This window comes from Schistocerca gregaria, chromosome 2 (genome assembly GCF_023897955.1).
Source record: "Schistocerca gregaria isolate iqSchGreg1 chromosome 2, iqSchGreg1.2, whole genome shotgun sequence".
In the NCBI taxonomy this organism is placed as follows: Eukaryota; Metazoa; Arthropoda; class Insecta; order Orthoptera; family Acrididae; genus Schistocerca; species Schistocerca gregaria.
The window spans coordinates 488761904-488776416 of NC_064921.1; the positions used below are offsets into that span (position 1 = coordinate 488761904).

The 14513-nt window shown below is 37.2% G+C and overlaps 1 protein-coding gene across 1 annotated transcript in view; it reads right to left on the reverse strand.

Annotated features, from left to right (window-relative positions):
• LOC126327599 (esterase FE4-like) overlaps positions 1–14513 on the reverse strand; it is an 82337-nt gene that overhangs the window by 48161 nt on the left and 19663 nt on the right. Inside the window, exons 3-4 of the mRNA XM_049995901.1 lie at positions 13729–13863; positions 6418–6568 (exon numbers count right to left, since the gene is read on the reverse strand). Coding sequence (XP_049851858.1) covers positions 6418–6568; positions 13729–13863 — 286 coding nt within the window. The remainder of the gene's footprint in view (positions 1–6417; positions 6569–13728; positions 13864–14513) is intronic.

The window sequence follows — 14513 nt, forward strand, 5'->3', positions numbered from 1 at the left end:
CATGGAAATGTAACATCATTTTAAAATTTGTAATTGCCCTCTGAAACTACTGCAGTGTGAATAAGTACATAATGAAAGCCCCCCAGGATGCTGCAAAGTTAATATTTATTGAAGAACAAAACAAAAATGAAACACCAATTGAACAGAAGTATTAGCAAAGATGTTAATCATGAATGTGTGGTAAGGCACAGACAAATGAAAAGACATTTTCTTGGACAGATTTTTGTTTGTACAGACTAAGATTCTTGTATGTAGAAGGACGATGAGGACGTGCGATTTTAGATGTGAAGTATTGCAAGCTCTATGTATCATATGTGTGAATAATATTATAATGAAGTCAGTATCAAACATTTTATTTATTGAAGTGACGAGGATAACTATAGGAAGAGGATTTTCATCATTACAGTAAGCACCGGTTTTCCCAGAGTTCGCTGCCTGCAGATACAACTAGGTCAGCAAAGTCCGATCACCAAGAAAAATTAAAATAAGCACAGACATTTTAATAATGCAATCATTTTCAATTAAATTTTATTTAAATCATTTTTCTGATATTACAACTGGCAACCTGTGTGCCAGGACTTCATGACACCGATCGTGGATAGTGTTTGCTAACTATGTTATAGTAAGAAATTTCTATGATATTGTTATGAATTATAAAAACTAATTGCCTGTATTTTCTGTTTGCATAAATCATGATGGGGAGCAATTAATGCAAAAAAGCAAAATTTAGAAGAAAATCTTTGAAAGGAATAAGAACTGGTCTCAGGTCATGTAAGATTTTCCGTAGCAACAAAGATAAGATGGCTACCCAAGCTACTTGTGTGGTTATGTTTGGTAGCAACTGTTTTGATGTAGATAGAAACCTTTTCTTCATTATTCCCTTCCTTGAATTTTACTGGCAAAAAATTTGTGGGAATTTTTCAGTGTAATACACATTGACAGTAAAACATGAAGAATTGTGACACAATCATTTGCACATTATAATAGACGTAATACAGGGTTTTACATTACATAAATTATATTTATCAAATGTTATAATTAGCGTATGGCATTTTTTGCAAAATTTCCATTTTTTGCATATTTATATAACATGTTCCGAAAAATATATGCCCATTATTGATAACAATAGCGAAAACGCGATCACCAAAGATGGCGTAGAACTGCGTGATTGAAAATTAAAAATCAGGTGCCAAGCATACCTACTGCAGAAGGTTTAAGTAGATGAGAGATGAGTTTTAGGGAGTGAAAAATGATAGCAGTTATCCACAATAGAATAACCTTGATGACACAATGTTTAGAACCAACGAGACTATGTCATGCATCTCCCAGAGGGACATACCGCTCATGAATGAAACGTTGGAGAACGATCCAAATATGAATCTTGACAACACGTTACAAATACTACTTTGTCACAACACAAACATTAAGTTGGGAAGTACAATGAGCAGCAACCACAGTAGTATAACTGACACACTGCTATTATGAACACCAATCTCAGCGATATGAAACAAGATGTGAATACTAAAATTGATAATTTGACACAAGATATGAACACAGTAAGACAGGAACAAAACACTGTTACACAAGACCTAATTGCAATAGAGCAATAACAAAAACAAGTACAGGTATTCAAGGATTTGCAAGACACGGTCTCACAGAAATTCAATGATAGCCAAACATTTTCGCACTGAAATCAGCGTAAAATTGAGTGATATGAAAACACAAGTAAAGCATGAAGTACTTTCTGAAGTTAACAGTAACATTATGAAGGTAAAATCATGACCATCATGATCGAGTAGAACAACACATAAACAAAATCACAGATGCAAACACAAACAGTGAATCCATACGTGAATCCAGACATGAGGTTTTCAACCCCTTGCCACAATCCCAGAGCATGACACTCAATATTTTTTGTCAGTATTTGATCTATGGACTTATTCTATAAGGAAAGACTTGTATCCAACAGAGCAACAGAAAAATCAAGCACAACAATGACATAATTATGTAAATCAGTCAGGAAAATGTGATTTAAACACACAGCAATGTTGGTACACACAACAGCAAAATTACATATCCAGAGATAATGAGTAAGGTAATGGGAAAGGAGAAAACAAACGATTTAAAATGAATTTCAAAAACAACAGGAGTAATTTCAATGCACGAATGAATTACAATTAACCATCACAAGGCCCTATGCCGAACGTGAATAGAAACAGTCAGCTGCAGCAGTGGCTGGCACGCGGCAACAATGCCATGCTTTATGCTCCAGGTAATGAACTAAGTCGTGCACGACACCATGGGAAAACACCAACCAGTTGTAGTTAAGCCACAGGCTCTTGATCTCGCAGTGAGGGGGGCGGGGGGGGGGGGGGGGGGCATGGCAGAATTATTCACATTTCATAAGATTTGACAAATGAGGTGACATCAAGGGTGATTCGTATCAGCATGACCTAGATATAGTAGATAAAACCAAGGAAGAACTAGCGCATGCAACCATTAAGCTGAAAATATTTAACATTGACTCACAGTTAATTTTAGATACAGGTTCAACTACCAACCTAATGTTAAGTGCATTTTCTTTGTGAATTGAAGAAGAGAGGCAAATTCTCAACATTTCCTGCCCAAAATTCCTAGGTGCGAACTGCTACAGGCAGTAAGTCTAAATTGGGTAAACATCATCCACTTATTCCATTACAAATTGAACACTTTACAGTGAAGTGCAACTTCCTTATAATTGACAAACTTATAGCTAACTGTCTTATTGGCATGAACGCATTTAGAACATACAATACACCGATTGACATAGGCAATGGTAAATGCCACTTTTATGTAAAGGATCAGATTTTTTCTATTGATTTAATCACAACACCTGATGAAAGTAATAAAAACAAACCAGAGTCAAATGTAATAGCACAATATTCCTTTCCATCTGTATATTTCATAAACAAATTTGATACTGAATGAGAAGCAACCATTAATTACAAAATGGTAGCATAGAAACTAAGTGAATCACAGGTAGTAAATGATTTCCAATGACAAGAACTTTCTAAGTTGTTATTTGAGCCTGCCAGACCGAGACTCGATCTCGGGACCTTTGCCTTTCGCGGGCAAGTGCTCTACCACCTGAGCTACCGAGGCACGACTCACGCCCGATCTTCACAGCTTTACTTCTGCCAGTATCTCATCTCCTACCTTCCAAACTTTACAGAAGCTCTCCTGCAAACCCTTAAGAACTAGCACTCCTGAAAGGAAGGATATTGCCGAGACATGGCTTAGCCACAGCCTCAGGGATGTTTCCAGAATGAGATTTTCACTCTGTAGTGAAGTGTGTGCTGATATGAAACTTCCTGGCAGGTCTTGGTCAGGCACACAGTTTTAACCTGCCAGGAAGTTTCATATCAGCACAAACTACGCTGCAGAGTGAAAATCTCATTCTGGAAACATCCCCCAGGCTGTGGACAAGCCATGTCTCCGCAATATCCTGTCTTTCAGGAGTGCTAGTTGTTCAGTGTTCACAGGAGAGCTTCTGTAAAGTTTGGAAGGTAGGAGACGAGATACTGGCAGAAGTAGAGCTGTGAGGACTGGGCGAGAGTCGTGCTTTGGTAGCTCAGGTGGTAGAGCACTTGCCCGCGAAAGGCAAAGGTCCCGAGTTCGAGTCTCAGTCGGGCACACAGTTTTAACCTGCCAGGAAGTTTCATATCAGTGCACACTCCACTGCAGAGTGAAAATCTCATTCTGGAAACTAAAAGCCTCTTTTAGGACTAGCTTCGTTTTTCTGTATATTCACACCACAACTGATGAACAGTGATGCATTGCTCAACTTGTTACGAAAAAATAGGCTTTGGTTATGGGATGATAAGTGTCAAGAGGACTTTAATAACATTGAGCAGGCATTATCAATGCAAACATTCTTCGTCACCCTGATAAGTCCAAGGATTTTTGTCTATGCACGGATGTGAGAGGAAGTACCCAAAGTCAACAGTTTTGCTAGTTGCACATTATCAGTAGCAGAAAGGTCATACTCTGCGTCAGAATTGGAAAGTGTAGTGGTAATATGGGCATTTGAAAAGTTTGAATTTTTTTTTTTTTTTTTTTTTTTTTTTTTTTGAGCATGAATACCAAAGTTTTCTGTGACCATAAGTCACTGTCATTTCTTTTAACATGTTAACTATTGCACCTTAGATTAGCTAGGTAGTGGTTATATTTACAAGTATTCAATTTCGAAATCATTTATATTCAAGGAAGTCAGAATGTCATTGCAGATGCCTTGTCTAGGCTACCACAAGGTTCAGAGGAATTTGAAGAATTAACAGAGCAAGATGCAGAACTCAAAACGTTTTTAATGCAAGGTACAACACAACAGTCTGATTACCATAAGTTTTTTAAGCAAATTGGAAGTATGTCATGCTAAACCTTAAGCAGGATGAAGGTGGAAAGATAAGTAAATGGTATCAGGAGTACAAGGGCGTTTTGTTTCATACAAAACATGAAAAATCGGATCCTGAAGATTATAGCAACGAATTTATAAAACACACACATGAAGTATGGGGACATTATGGAGTAGGCAAATGTACTGCAAAAATAAAGAGACTGTGTTATTTTCCAAATTTGAGAAGAGGAGCCCTACAGGAATTAAAAAAGTGTACAATATGTCAAAAGTCAAAACAGTCCTGTGTGTCAAAACATACTGAGCTACATCCAATACTCACAAAAAGCCCCCTAGATATAGTAACCCTGGACATAGCTGGTCCATATCCAAGAATCAAAGTATACAACACTGACTCAGAGTTGCTGAAAAGGTCCTGTATACTTGGGTGTCAAACTCATAAAGTACCTTCCAAAGACTTGACAGGACAATGTGAACAAAAAGACATTCCAAAATCTTTTACAGTACTATTTAATGGAAAAACAATTTTATAGTTAGATCAATGAATGAAAAATGCTACTATTACTGTTATGTAAATAAATTGAGAACGTGAATGCTGAGTATAATGTAGTATGTAAATCATTTTCAGGACCGAAAAATAGACGAAAAATGTATGAAACATTATTATAATTATTGCCACTTTAATTTATTAAATTGTACTAAATAGGTTAAATATTGCAAGAAAATAGGATTAAATTGACTTGTCCTACGTTACAAGTACACACTTTGTACAAAATGTAACCAAATTGGACCAAATAAAAATCAATCAACCAATCAATTGCAACTTTCTAATACAGCTACCAAATGATGGCAGATATTCCCCATTCCTCACAACCTAACTCAGCCCATAAACATGTCTAAAGCATAGGCTATTGTACAATATTTTGAATTTATGCATCCGTTTCCCACAGTTTTACCCCAGAGAATGTTTGATGTTGCAATATGTACCCTGTTACAGTTCCATTGAGAGAATATTTTTCTACATTTATTAACATTCATATTGACATTCATAGTGACTTATATTTTAACAGCCTCATGCTCAGTGATTCCATACCCCACAATAATGCCATCCAAAAGTTAAAATATATTTGTTACCAGGAAATGTAAGACATTGCCCTCACAACTATGTTTTCTATTTTGTGAATGTAATTTTCTGATAACATGTTGAGCATAATCAGTTATGAGTGCCTGTCTCTGGCACCTGCTTTAATTAAGTGAATTTCTCAATCTAGATGTAGAAAAGTCTCCCTGTTACCTACCAAAGCATAATCAGAAAATTTACACATGATATTCTTCGAGTTATTTCTGAAGATTCCTGTCACTGCAGCTCTTAAATGCAGATGGGCTGAACAAGCATCCAATTACAATGATTGACTAACCTAGAATGCTGTCTTCATGCAGATTACATTTCATTTAAAATATGAAATAAACTTAAACATCATTATCAGTAAAAATAGCACCAATGTGGTTTCTACCAGAAGGTCAAAACCAACATTGTTTATCTCATCACTTTCCAGCTGAGATAATGTTCTGTTTCTTATAATCTTAATAGCAGCACTATGTTCAACCCCAGTATTCCTTCCTTTTCTATTCATAGTGCAAGTGTATACTTCTATAATTCAAATAATAAATAATTATTAGTTTCCTTCCAGTTAGTGCTATGCACTCATCTCTTTCATCAGATGCAAATGAGTCACTACTTCCTTGTTTCCTCATCATACTCTGTAGTAACAACTGCTCTGTTCTGCTCTTCCAACTATTTTGTTTTGATGAAACCAACAACATTTGATCCATGATAACTCATTCAATTATTTAGGCTAATTTTTTTGCCTTTCATGTCATGTACATAGGCCGACTAATATAAATGGTGGGTTTTAAGTTATCATTATCTGCAAATATATTGAAACAGAACCATGTATAATAATAACAAATGAATTATATACTCTACAAGTTTTTTTTTTTTTTCTAAATGCTAAAACTGTCCTTACCTAATGGTCCAAGACGGTAATTGATTGCAACATATACAATTCCATTATCAATGAAATACTCCGATGGCCTTGTTCCGCCAGATCCTGCTGTGAAGCAGCCACCATGAATAGTGACCAGTACAGGTTTAGGATTATAATTATCTGATGGTAACTGCAAAAAAGATGAATTCTTGAGGCCAATACTTATTTAATAACAGCTTTTAATGGCAAAATGTATCAAATTTTTTATACAGATTATAACATTTTGTCATGTAATCTGTCTAGACAAATATTCCTCTTTTAGATCAGAATGCATCCACAGGGGACTGTGAATTTACCTATACACTGGTATGTTTATTTTTTCTGGGACAGGACCTTGTAAACTTTGAATGGAGACAATTTTATAATTATTTTTCATATTTCATTTATGTTGACATTATCCTTTATCTTGCACACTGTAGGCATAACCGCTGTATGTATAAGCAACAGTGTAATGACATTGTTGTACAGAAAAGGAAATTCACTTGAGGAAACTATGGAACTACAAAGAGACAGAAAGATTGTCAATCACGTACCAACAGGAGGTGAAATTCCAGCAGTGCTGGTGTACACATTTAAAAGTGGAAGTGGAAACACTAACATGGGCCTTCTGAACTGTTAGTTTGCTCTTCAGCTGTCTTACAATGCATAGTCCTGGTTTGGGGAAGGCCACTCATGCCCTGCAATGATTGGAACATACCTGTTGTGCACATGAGGGGAAACAAGAACAAGTTCAGTTATCTCTATTACATGTCTCTACCTGTAATATTGGATTTAGTCTACTAGAGGCATGTACAGGCCAACTATCCTGTCTCTTTGTAATTTTATAGTGACAGTGCTGCCTATACATACAAAGTTGGGAATAGAACACATGTTTGTTAAAGCTTAACACTTCACTGAACATTTTGAGTTAACAAATGTGAACTGCAAAGTTACATGTCATGAATTATGTCTGTCAGCTCTGTACGCTGTTCATTTGTTATTTTAACGCATTTGTGTGGCCCTTAGAAGACACAGTCATTAAAAAAACTGTCTGGGATTTCCTGACAAAATGCTGGTGAAAACATATGCTTTTCCCCTCTGTATATGGTTATACAAGGAGATGGGAAGAACTCCTCCCATATATACTTCAGGATTAAACTGTAGATTATATATGACTCATTTCTTCAGACAGTGTAGCATATTTTGTTTATTTTACACTTCAAGAGCAAGAAAGTGAGTTTTTATCAGAAAATTTAAAATGTTGCTCCAAATAAAAATTTATGAAAAGTGGGTCATTGCACAGGGATATGTCATTTGTTTTGCACACGCAGACCGTGAACTTTTCACATCAGTTTATGCAACACGTTAAACACCTTCTGCAGATATTTCTAATAAGAGGCTGGTAGTTGGCTACACTGATTACAACTCACTCTCCATAAGACTATGAATACAGGCAGTTGGCCTCTATATTTCTAAAATAAGTTCTCATTATCACTTTGCCAGGGATGTGAAATGGTAGTTGATCTTGATGCCTGTTTTTAGTTAGTCTTCTACAGTATAAAATTACTGACCATAACAAAAGAAAAATTAGAAAAATATTACACAGTCTCTCAACAGCGAACCTTTTCAAAGCACACAGCTAGTCTACGTCTAATGGGATCTTAGTACACTCTCGGATTATAACAAGTCAATTAACATTTGCAGTAGAGCTACCTTTGCTTTTTATTTTCACAACTGTAAGTTCCACTGATTGTGAAGTGCCAAGAGAATATTTACAGACTTGTAATCCATCCGTTCCATGTCCAAAAAACAATTTTTATTTTCAAACTAAAATTCACCCCTTTTGTTTCTCATTTTCTACCATAAGTTTTGGTATCACTTAATACACTCCTGGAAATTGAAATAAGAACACCGTGAATTCATTGTCCCAGGAAGGGGAAACTTATTGACACATTCCTGGGGTCAGATACATCACATGATCACACTGACAGAACCACAGCCACATAGACACAGGCAACAGAGCATGCACAATGTCAGCACTAGTACAGTGTATATCCACGTTTCGCAGCAATGCAGGCTGCTATTCTCACATGAAAACGATCGTAGAGATGCTGGATGTAGTCCTGTGGAACGGCTTGCCATGCCATTTCCACCTGGCGCCTCAGTTGGACCAGCGTTCGTGCTGGACGTGCAGACCGCGTGAGACAACGCTTCATCCAGTCCCAAACATGCTCAATGGGGGACAGATACGGAGATCTTGCTGGCCAGGGTAGTTGACTTACACCTTCTAGAGTACGTTGGGTGGCACGGGATACGTGCGGACGTGCATTGTCCTGTTGGAACAGCAAGTTCCCTTGCCGGTCTACGAATGGTAGAACGATGGGTTCGATGACGGTTTGGATGTACCGTGCACTATTCAGTGTCCCCTCGACGATCACCAGAGGTGTATGGCCAGTGTAGGAGATCGCTCCCCACACCATGATGCCGGGTGTTGGCCCTGTGTGCCTCGGTCGTATGCTGTCCTGATTGTGGCGCTCACCTGCACGGCGCCAAACACGCACACTACCATCATTGGCACCAAGGCAGAAGCGACTCTCATCGCTGAAGACGACACGTCTCCATTCGTCCCTCCATTCACGCCTGTCGCGACACCACTGGAGGTGGTCTGCACAATTTTGGGGCGTGAGCGGAAGACGGCCTAACGGTGTGCGGGACCGTAGCCCAGCTTCATGGAGACGGTTGCAAATGGTCCTCGCCGATACCCCAGGAGTAACAGTGTCCCTAATTTGCAGGGAAGTGGCGGTGCGGTCCCCTACGGCACTATGTAGGATCCTATGGTCTTGTCGTGCATCCGTGCATCGCTGCAGTCCGGTCCCAGGTTGACGGGCACGTGCACCTTCTGCCGACCACTGGCGACAACATCGATGTACTGTGGAGACCTCACGCCCCACGTGTTGAGCAATTCGGCGGTACGTCCACCCGGCCTCCCGCATGCCCATTATACGCCCTCGCTCAAAGTCCGTCAACTGCACATACGGTTCACGTTCACGCTGTCGCGGCATGCTACCAGTGTTAAAGACTGCGATGGAGCTCCGTATGCTATGGCAAACTGGCTCACACTGACGGCGGCGGTGCACAAATGCTGCGCAGCTAGCGCCATTCGACGGCCAACACCGTGGTTCCTGGTGTGTCCGCTGTGCCGTGCGTGTGATCATTGCTTGTACAGCCCTCTCGCAGTGTTCGGAGCAAGTATGGTGGGTCTGACACACCGGTGTCAATGTGTTCTTTTTTCCATTTCCAGGAGTGTATTTTCGCTGAGAGTACCCAAAAAAAGAGTCTTCATTTTCTATTGTGGCTAAGAGACAGCTTGACCAGCTAGTTGCTGAGCAATCTGTTCAGCACAATGTGCTTCACTTCAATGAGTGTGTGACAGCATGCAGCATCTGGATCCTTGCCATAAACACCAGCTTTTCTGAATTGCACACTTGGGAATTATCCTTGCAATATGAGGTGTGATCTAAAAGTAACAGGATTTTTTTCATTTCAGAGTTTTTATACATAAAATTTCAAATAAATAAATAAAACAAAATAAAATAAATCTTGTTGGCAGACATATGCCTTGTCTATGTTTGCATTTTCAGCTGTTTTGAATATGTAGTTTGTCATTGCTTGGTGAATTTTTAGTTTAAAAAATGATAGATCAAAGAACTTGCATTGAATTTTGCTTGAGAAATTGAATAAAGTGCAGCATAATGTTCAAAATATTGACTGTGGCTTTTGGTGAATCTGCTGTGAGTAAGATGAGAGTTTAAAAGTGGTATAAATGTTTCTAAGAAGCTAGAAAAGATGTTGAAGACAATGAGTACCCTGGATGCCCTAGCATATCAGTTACTGATGACAACATGAAAGAAGTAAAGAAAATGATTCTGAAAAAGCTGCGAATCATCATCACAGGGGTTGCTGATGATGTCAGCACATCCTTTGCTCATTCCAAGCGATCTTTTAAAATATTTTTTGCATGAAAAGTGTAGCAGCAAAGTTTTTTTCCAAACCTGTTGAACTTTGGACAAAAAAATGACATTGTGTAGCCATCACTCAGAAATTGCTGAGCAAAGTTGACAACAATCCAGAACTTCTGGAGAAAGTTATAACAAGTGATAAAATATGAGTATGATGTCAAAACCAAGACTTGAACAGCCATGACCAAAAAATGTTTGAGAAGTCTGATCGTATTAAGATTCTTCTCACTGTTTGCTTTGATTACAATGGGATAGTGCATCATGAGTCCCTGCTTTATACAGCAATAAGGAATACTGCCTGGAAGTTGTGCACAATTTGCATGAAGCAATCCAAAGAAAATAAGCAGAATTGTGGCAAAACCACTTATGGTCATGATAATGCTCCTGCTCACACCTCAATGCTACTTTGTGATTTTTTGACAAAAAACAAAACCGTTTATTGCCTCAGCTACTGTTTTTGCCAGACATCTATTCCCGAGGCTAAAGAGAACAATGAAAGAATGTTGTTTTGCCACCACTGATAAAACCAGAATGGATGAAGGAGCTGAACATTGTAATGAAAAGCAACTTCCAGAAGTGCTTTGGAGATTGGAAAAACCACTGGCACAAGTGTCTTACATCTGACCGGTATTGATTTGAAGGGGTGAAGGGGACAAGGTTGATGCTGGTGTATAAACAATCTTTAAGAGAAACAAAAATTCCCATTACTTTTTTGGTCACACCTCATATATCCAAGATTCCTATAACCTGTCCTTCACCTATGTATCCCCTACCCCTTTCCCACTCCTGCACTACAAAGCCTTCTATCCCAATAATTCACCCACTAGTCTATTTTAGCCTTCACTTTCACTCTCCTTTTCCCCTCTCCTTCTCCCGCACTGCTGTTCCTCAAACCTCTGATGTAGATATCAGCACTGCCCTGTCCCCACTACAAACCCATACACTCCCACAAGGAGCTTTAAACCTTCCTTTACATATGACCAAAGCCACAAACCAACAGTACCACCTAGACCTTAATATTCTGCATTTTTCACAAGAATTTGGTGGTTTACACAACAAAAACCTTTCGAGAGATCAGAAAAAATACCTGCCAAAGACTGTTTTTTTTGTAATGGTTCCCAAAACCTTACTATTAAAGGATAATATTACTTTTTCAGCACAAATCTCATATTGACTATTGTTGAGGGTATTGTGGAGGTTGAGATAGTTGATGATCAATTTGTGCACAAGTTTTTCAAGAATTTTTGAAAAGATAGTCAAAAGGAAAATTGGGTGATAGTTAGTGACATTGTTTTTGTCACCTTTTCTTAAAGAGAGATATCACTACTGCCAGTTTTAGTCTATCAGAGACAATTCCTTCTTGCAAAGATGAATTGAATATATTGCATAAGACTGGAATTATATATTTATAATTAAATTTCGATATTTTACTAGAAATATTGTTAACACCAACAGACTTTTTAGTTTTTAATGACCTGATTATTCTTTGAATATCATTTAATTGAAGCAGAGATAAGGATATCTCTGGGGTCACATTGCAGATAGCATTCTGTAGATGATCCACTGCTTTGTCCACAGATCATTTACAGCCTGCCTTCTCTGCTGTTGACAGAAAATGTTTGTTCAATATTTCTCCAACTGTTTTAGGTTTGTTTATAATATTGTCACCTTGTTTAATTTCTGTCTGAGTCCTGTTCCCTGGTTGTTAAATGACTCTACTAGATGTTCTAAATGTACTTTACTGTTGCTCTCATTTAGAAAACTGTTATTAAAATCATCTACAGTTATTAAATTCTTGGACTTTGAAGATGACTGGGATAAAAGAGTCTCTAGTTGCCACAGGAACACATTAATGTTCCCTGTATGAGGTCTGTAAAGTGCTAACACTACAACTGGGAAGTCGTGTAGTAGACCCCCATCTCTATTCCATTTCATGTATATTTGCTTCAAGTATAGTAAAAATTTATTAACATGTGCAGATACTTTCTCTTTCAAACTCTCTAGAAGTGAAATACTCATTGCTGTAGTGCTTTACAAGTTCTGCAGGAATAGAAGCAAGTCTATCAATCCACATGATAGGGTTAACTGAATCAATTTCATCTTCAGTGACATGCAGCTAGTACCTATATTTTTGTACACACTTTGAGTACAGAAAAAAGTTATATGGATGTGCAAATGTTATGTCTTTCAGACTCTCAGTCAAAAAATAGTATCATATGTCATTGTGGATGTCAGTGATCTCTGCAGAATTACATTTACTGTACAATGATTCTGTGTAGTAGACACTATTTTTGGGCCTTCAAGCTCACTCAGGCTTATTCCTCTTGACTATGCTCCATTAGAATTTGAAATGTCTGTTTTCTCATGCATTCATCAGTCAGTTCTTAGTTAATAGCACACAAGATAATAAATGACAATCTTTTCTCCATATCACAAAACACATATCTTCATTTTTTTGTACTTTTGAATAAAAATTATATTGATATCTCCACATCTTCAACATAGATACACCCTAGACACATGTACATGCAGCAATTAATTTAACATTTTCCTGTCTTCAAGCTACTCACAAATTTAGAAATATGGCAGTTTAATGTATGTAATTAGTATGCATACATAAGGTAAATTTCTAGGGCACATTACAAAAGCACAGTAGAGCCACTTTAGTTTCCATTTATCTTTATTTTGATCCTACATTCTGTACCATGAATGTGCATATCATATAAGAGAGCCATAGAAACAATACTATATGCACATTTATAACTAAAAAAAGACTTTTTTTGTAATGGGTGTACTTTATCTTTTTTTTCTGTTCCTTGAATTCATGTTCAGAGACCACCTACATGAAGATGAAACTTTGGCAATGAGAAATGCAGCCTGTACAGGATATCACTGACTCAGAGAAGAATATATTTGGTCTCTAATTATGCTTTAGAAACAATGAAGTTAAGAAACTTGTCAAACATAAAAGTAAGAAATGAATTAATATAACAACTACAAACTGACATATATTAGTGATTCCTGAGTATGAAATTTTGATGTTTGGACATGTCAATTGAATTAAAAAATTAGTAGGAAGGGAAGAGAAATTATTCAGATATAAGTATATAGACACTACACAGGCAAAAAGACACTAAAGCAGATATGAGGAACGGAAGTATAAAAGTGTACCTTTTAGACACCATTTACTATTGTAAGACATTATATATTCAGGTATTGCATATTCTTATTCTTACTGAGACAACTTCATATAAATATATGGATATATATGTATATATATATAAGGAAGTACCTCAGGAGTGAAGACATTGAGATAGAGGCAGTCTTCAGTTCCCTCTATAGTTCCTTTACCAGTTAGCTGTGTGCAACTACTTGATGCTAACAAGGCATCCCTCCTTTCAGTCCATGGTGATATAGGTACAGGTGGCTGTGAAATACAACATATTTAATGATATGGACTTATGTACATTTTAAGCTGTAAATGACTGTGTCATTCAATATTGGTTTTCAATATATATATATATATATATATATATATATATATATATATATATATATATATATATATATATATATGCATTATTTACAGTTAAATATGAGTTATCATATCACAAATAAAAAAGTAAATAAATAAAACAGAAAATCTGTGGTGGAATAACATTAAGAAATAGAATAGATTGCAATTCACAACATAGAGAGGTGCTGAATAGCAGTATGTAAAACAGAAAGTAGACCAAAGGATTCTTCTAGCTATTGGACCAAGTCCTTCAGCAGATGCAGGAACACACACAAATACATTCAGTCATGCAACACACACACACACACACACACACACACACACACACACACACACACACACACACATTACTTCTCCATCCCTGTATACTGTGGTCACATTGTCTACTTTTAAATGTGCATGTCTACAATTCACCATTGCCTCTATTTAAACATAACTGAAATCAAATTTCTAAATTATGCTGAACTCTCTAGGATATATATATATATATATATATATATATATATATATATATATATATAGTTGTCTTCGGTCTCCTGCAAAATGCACATGCCTCTTAT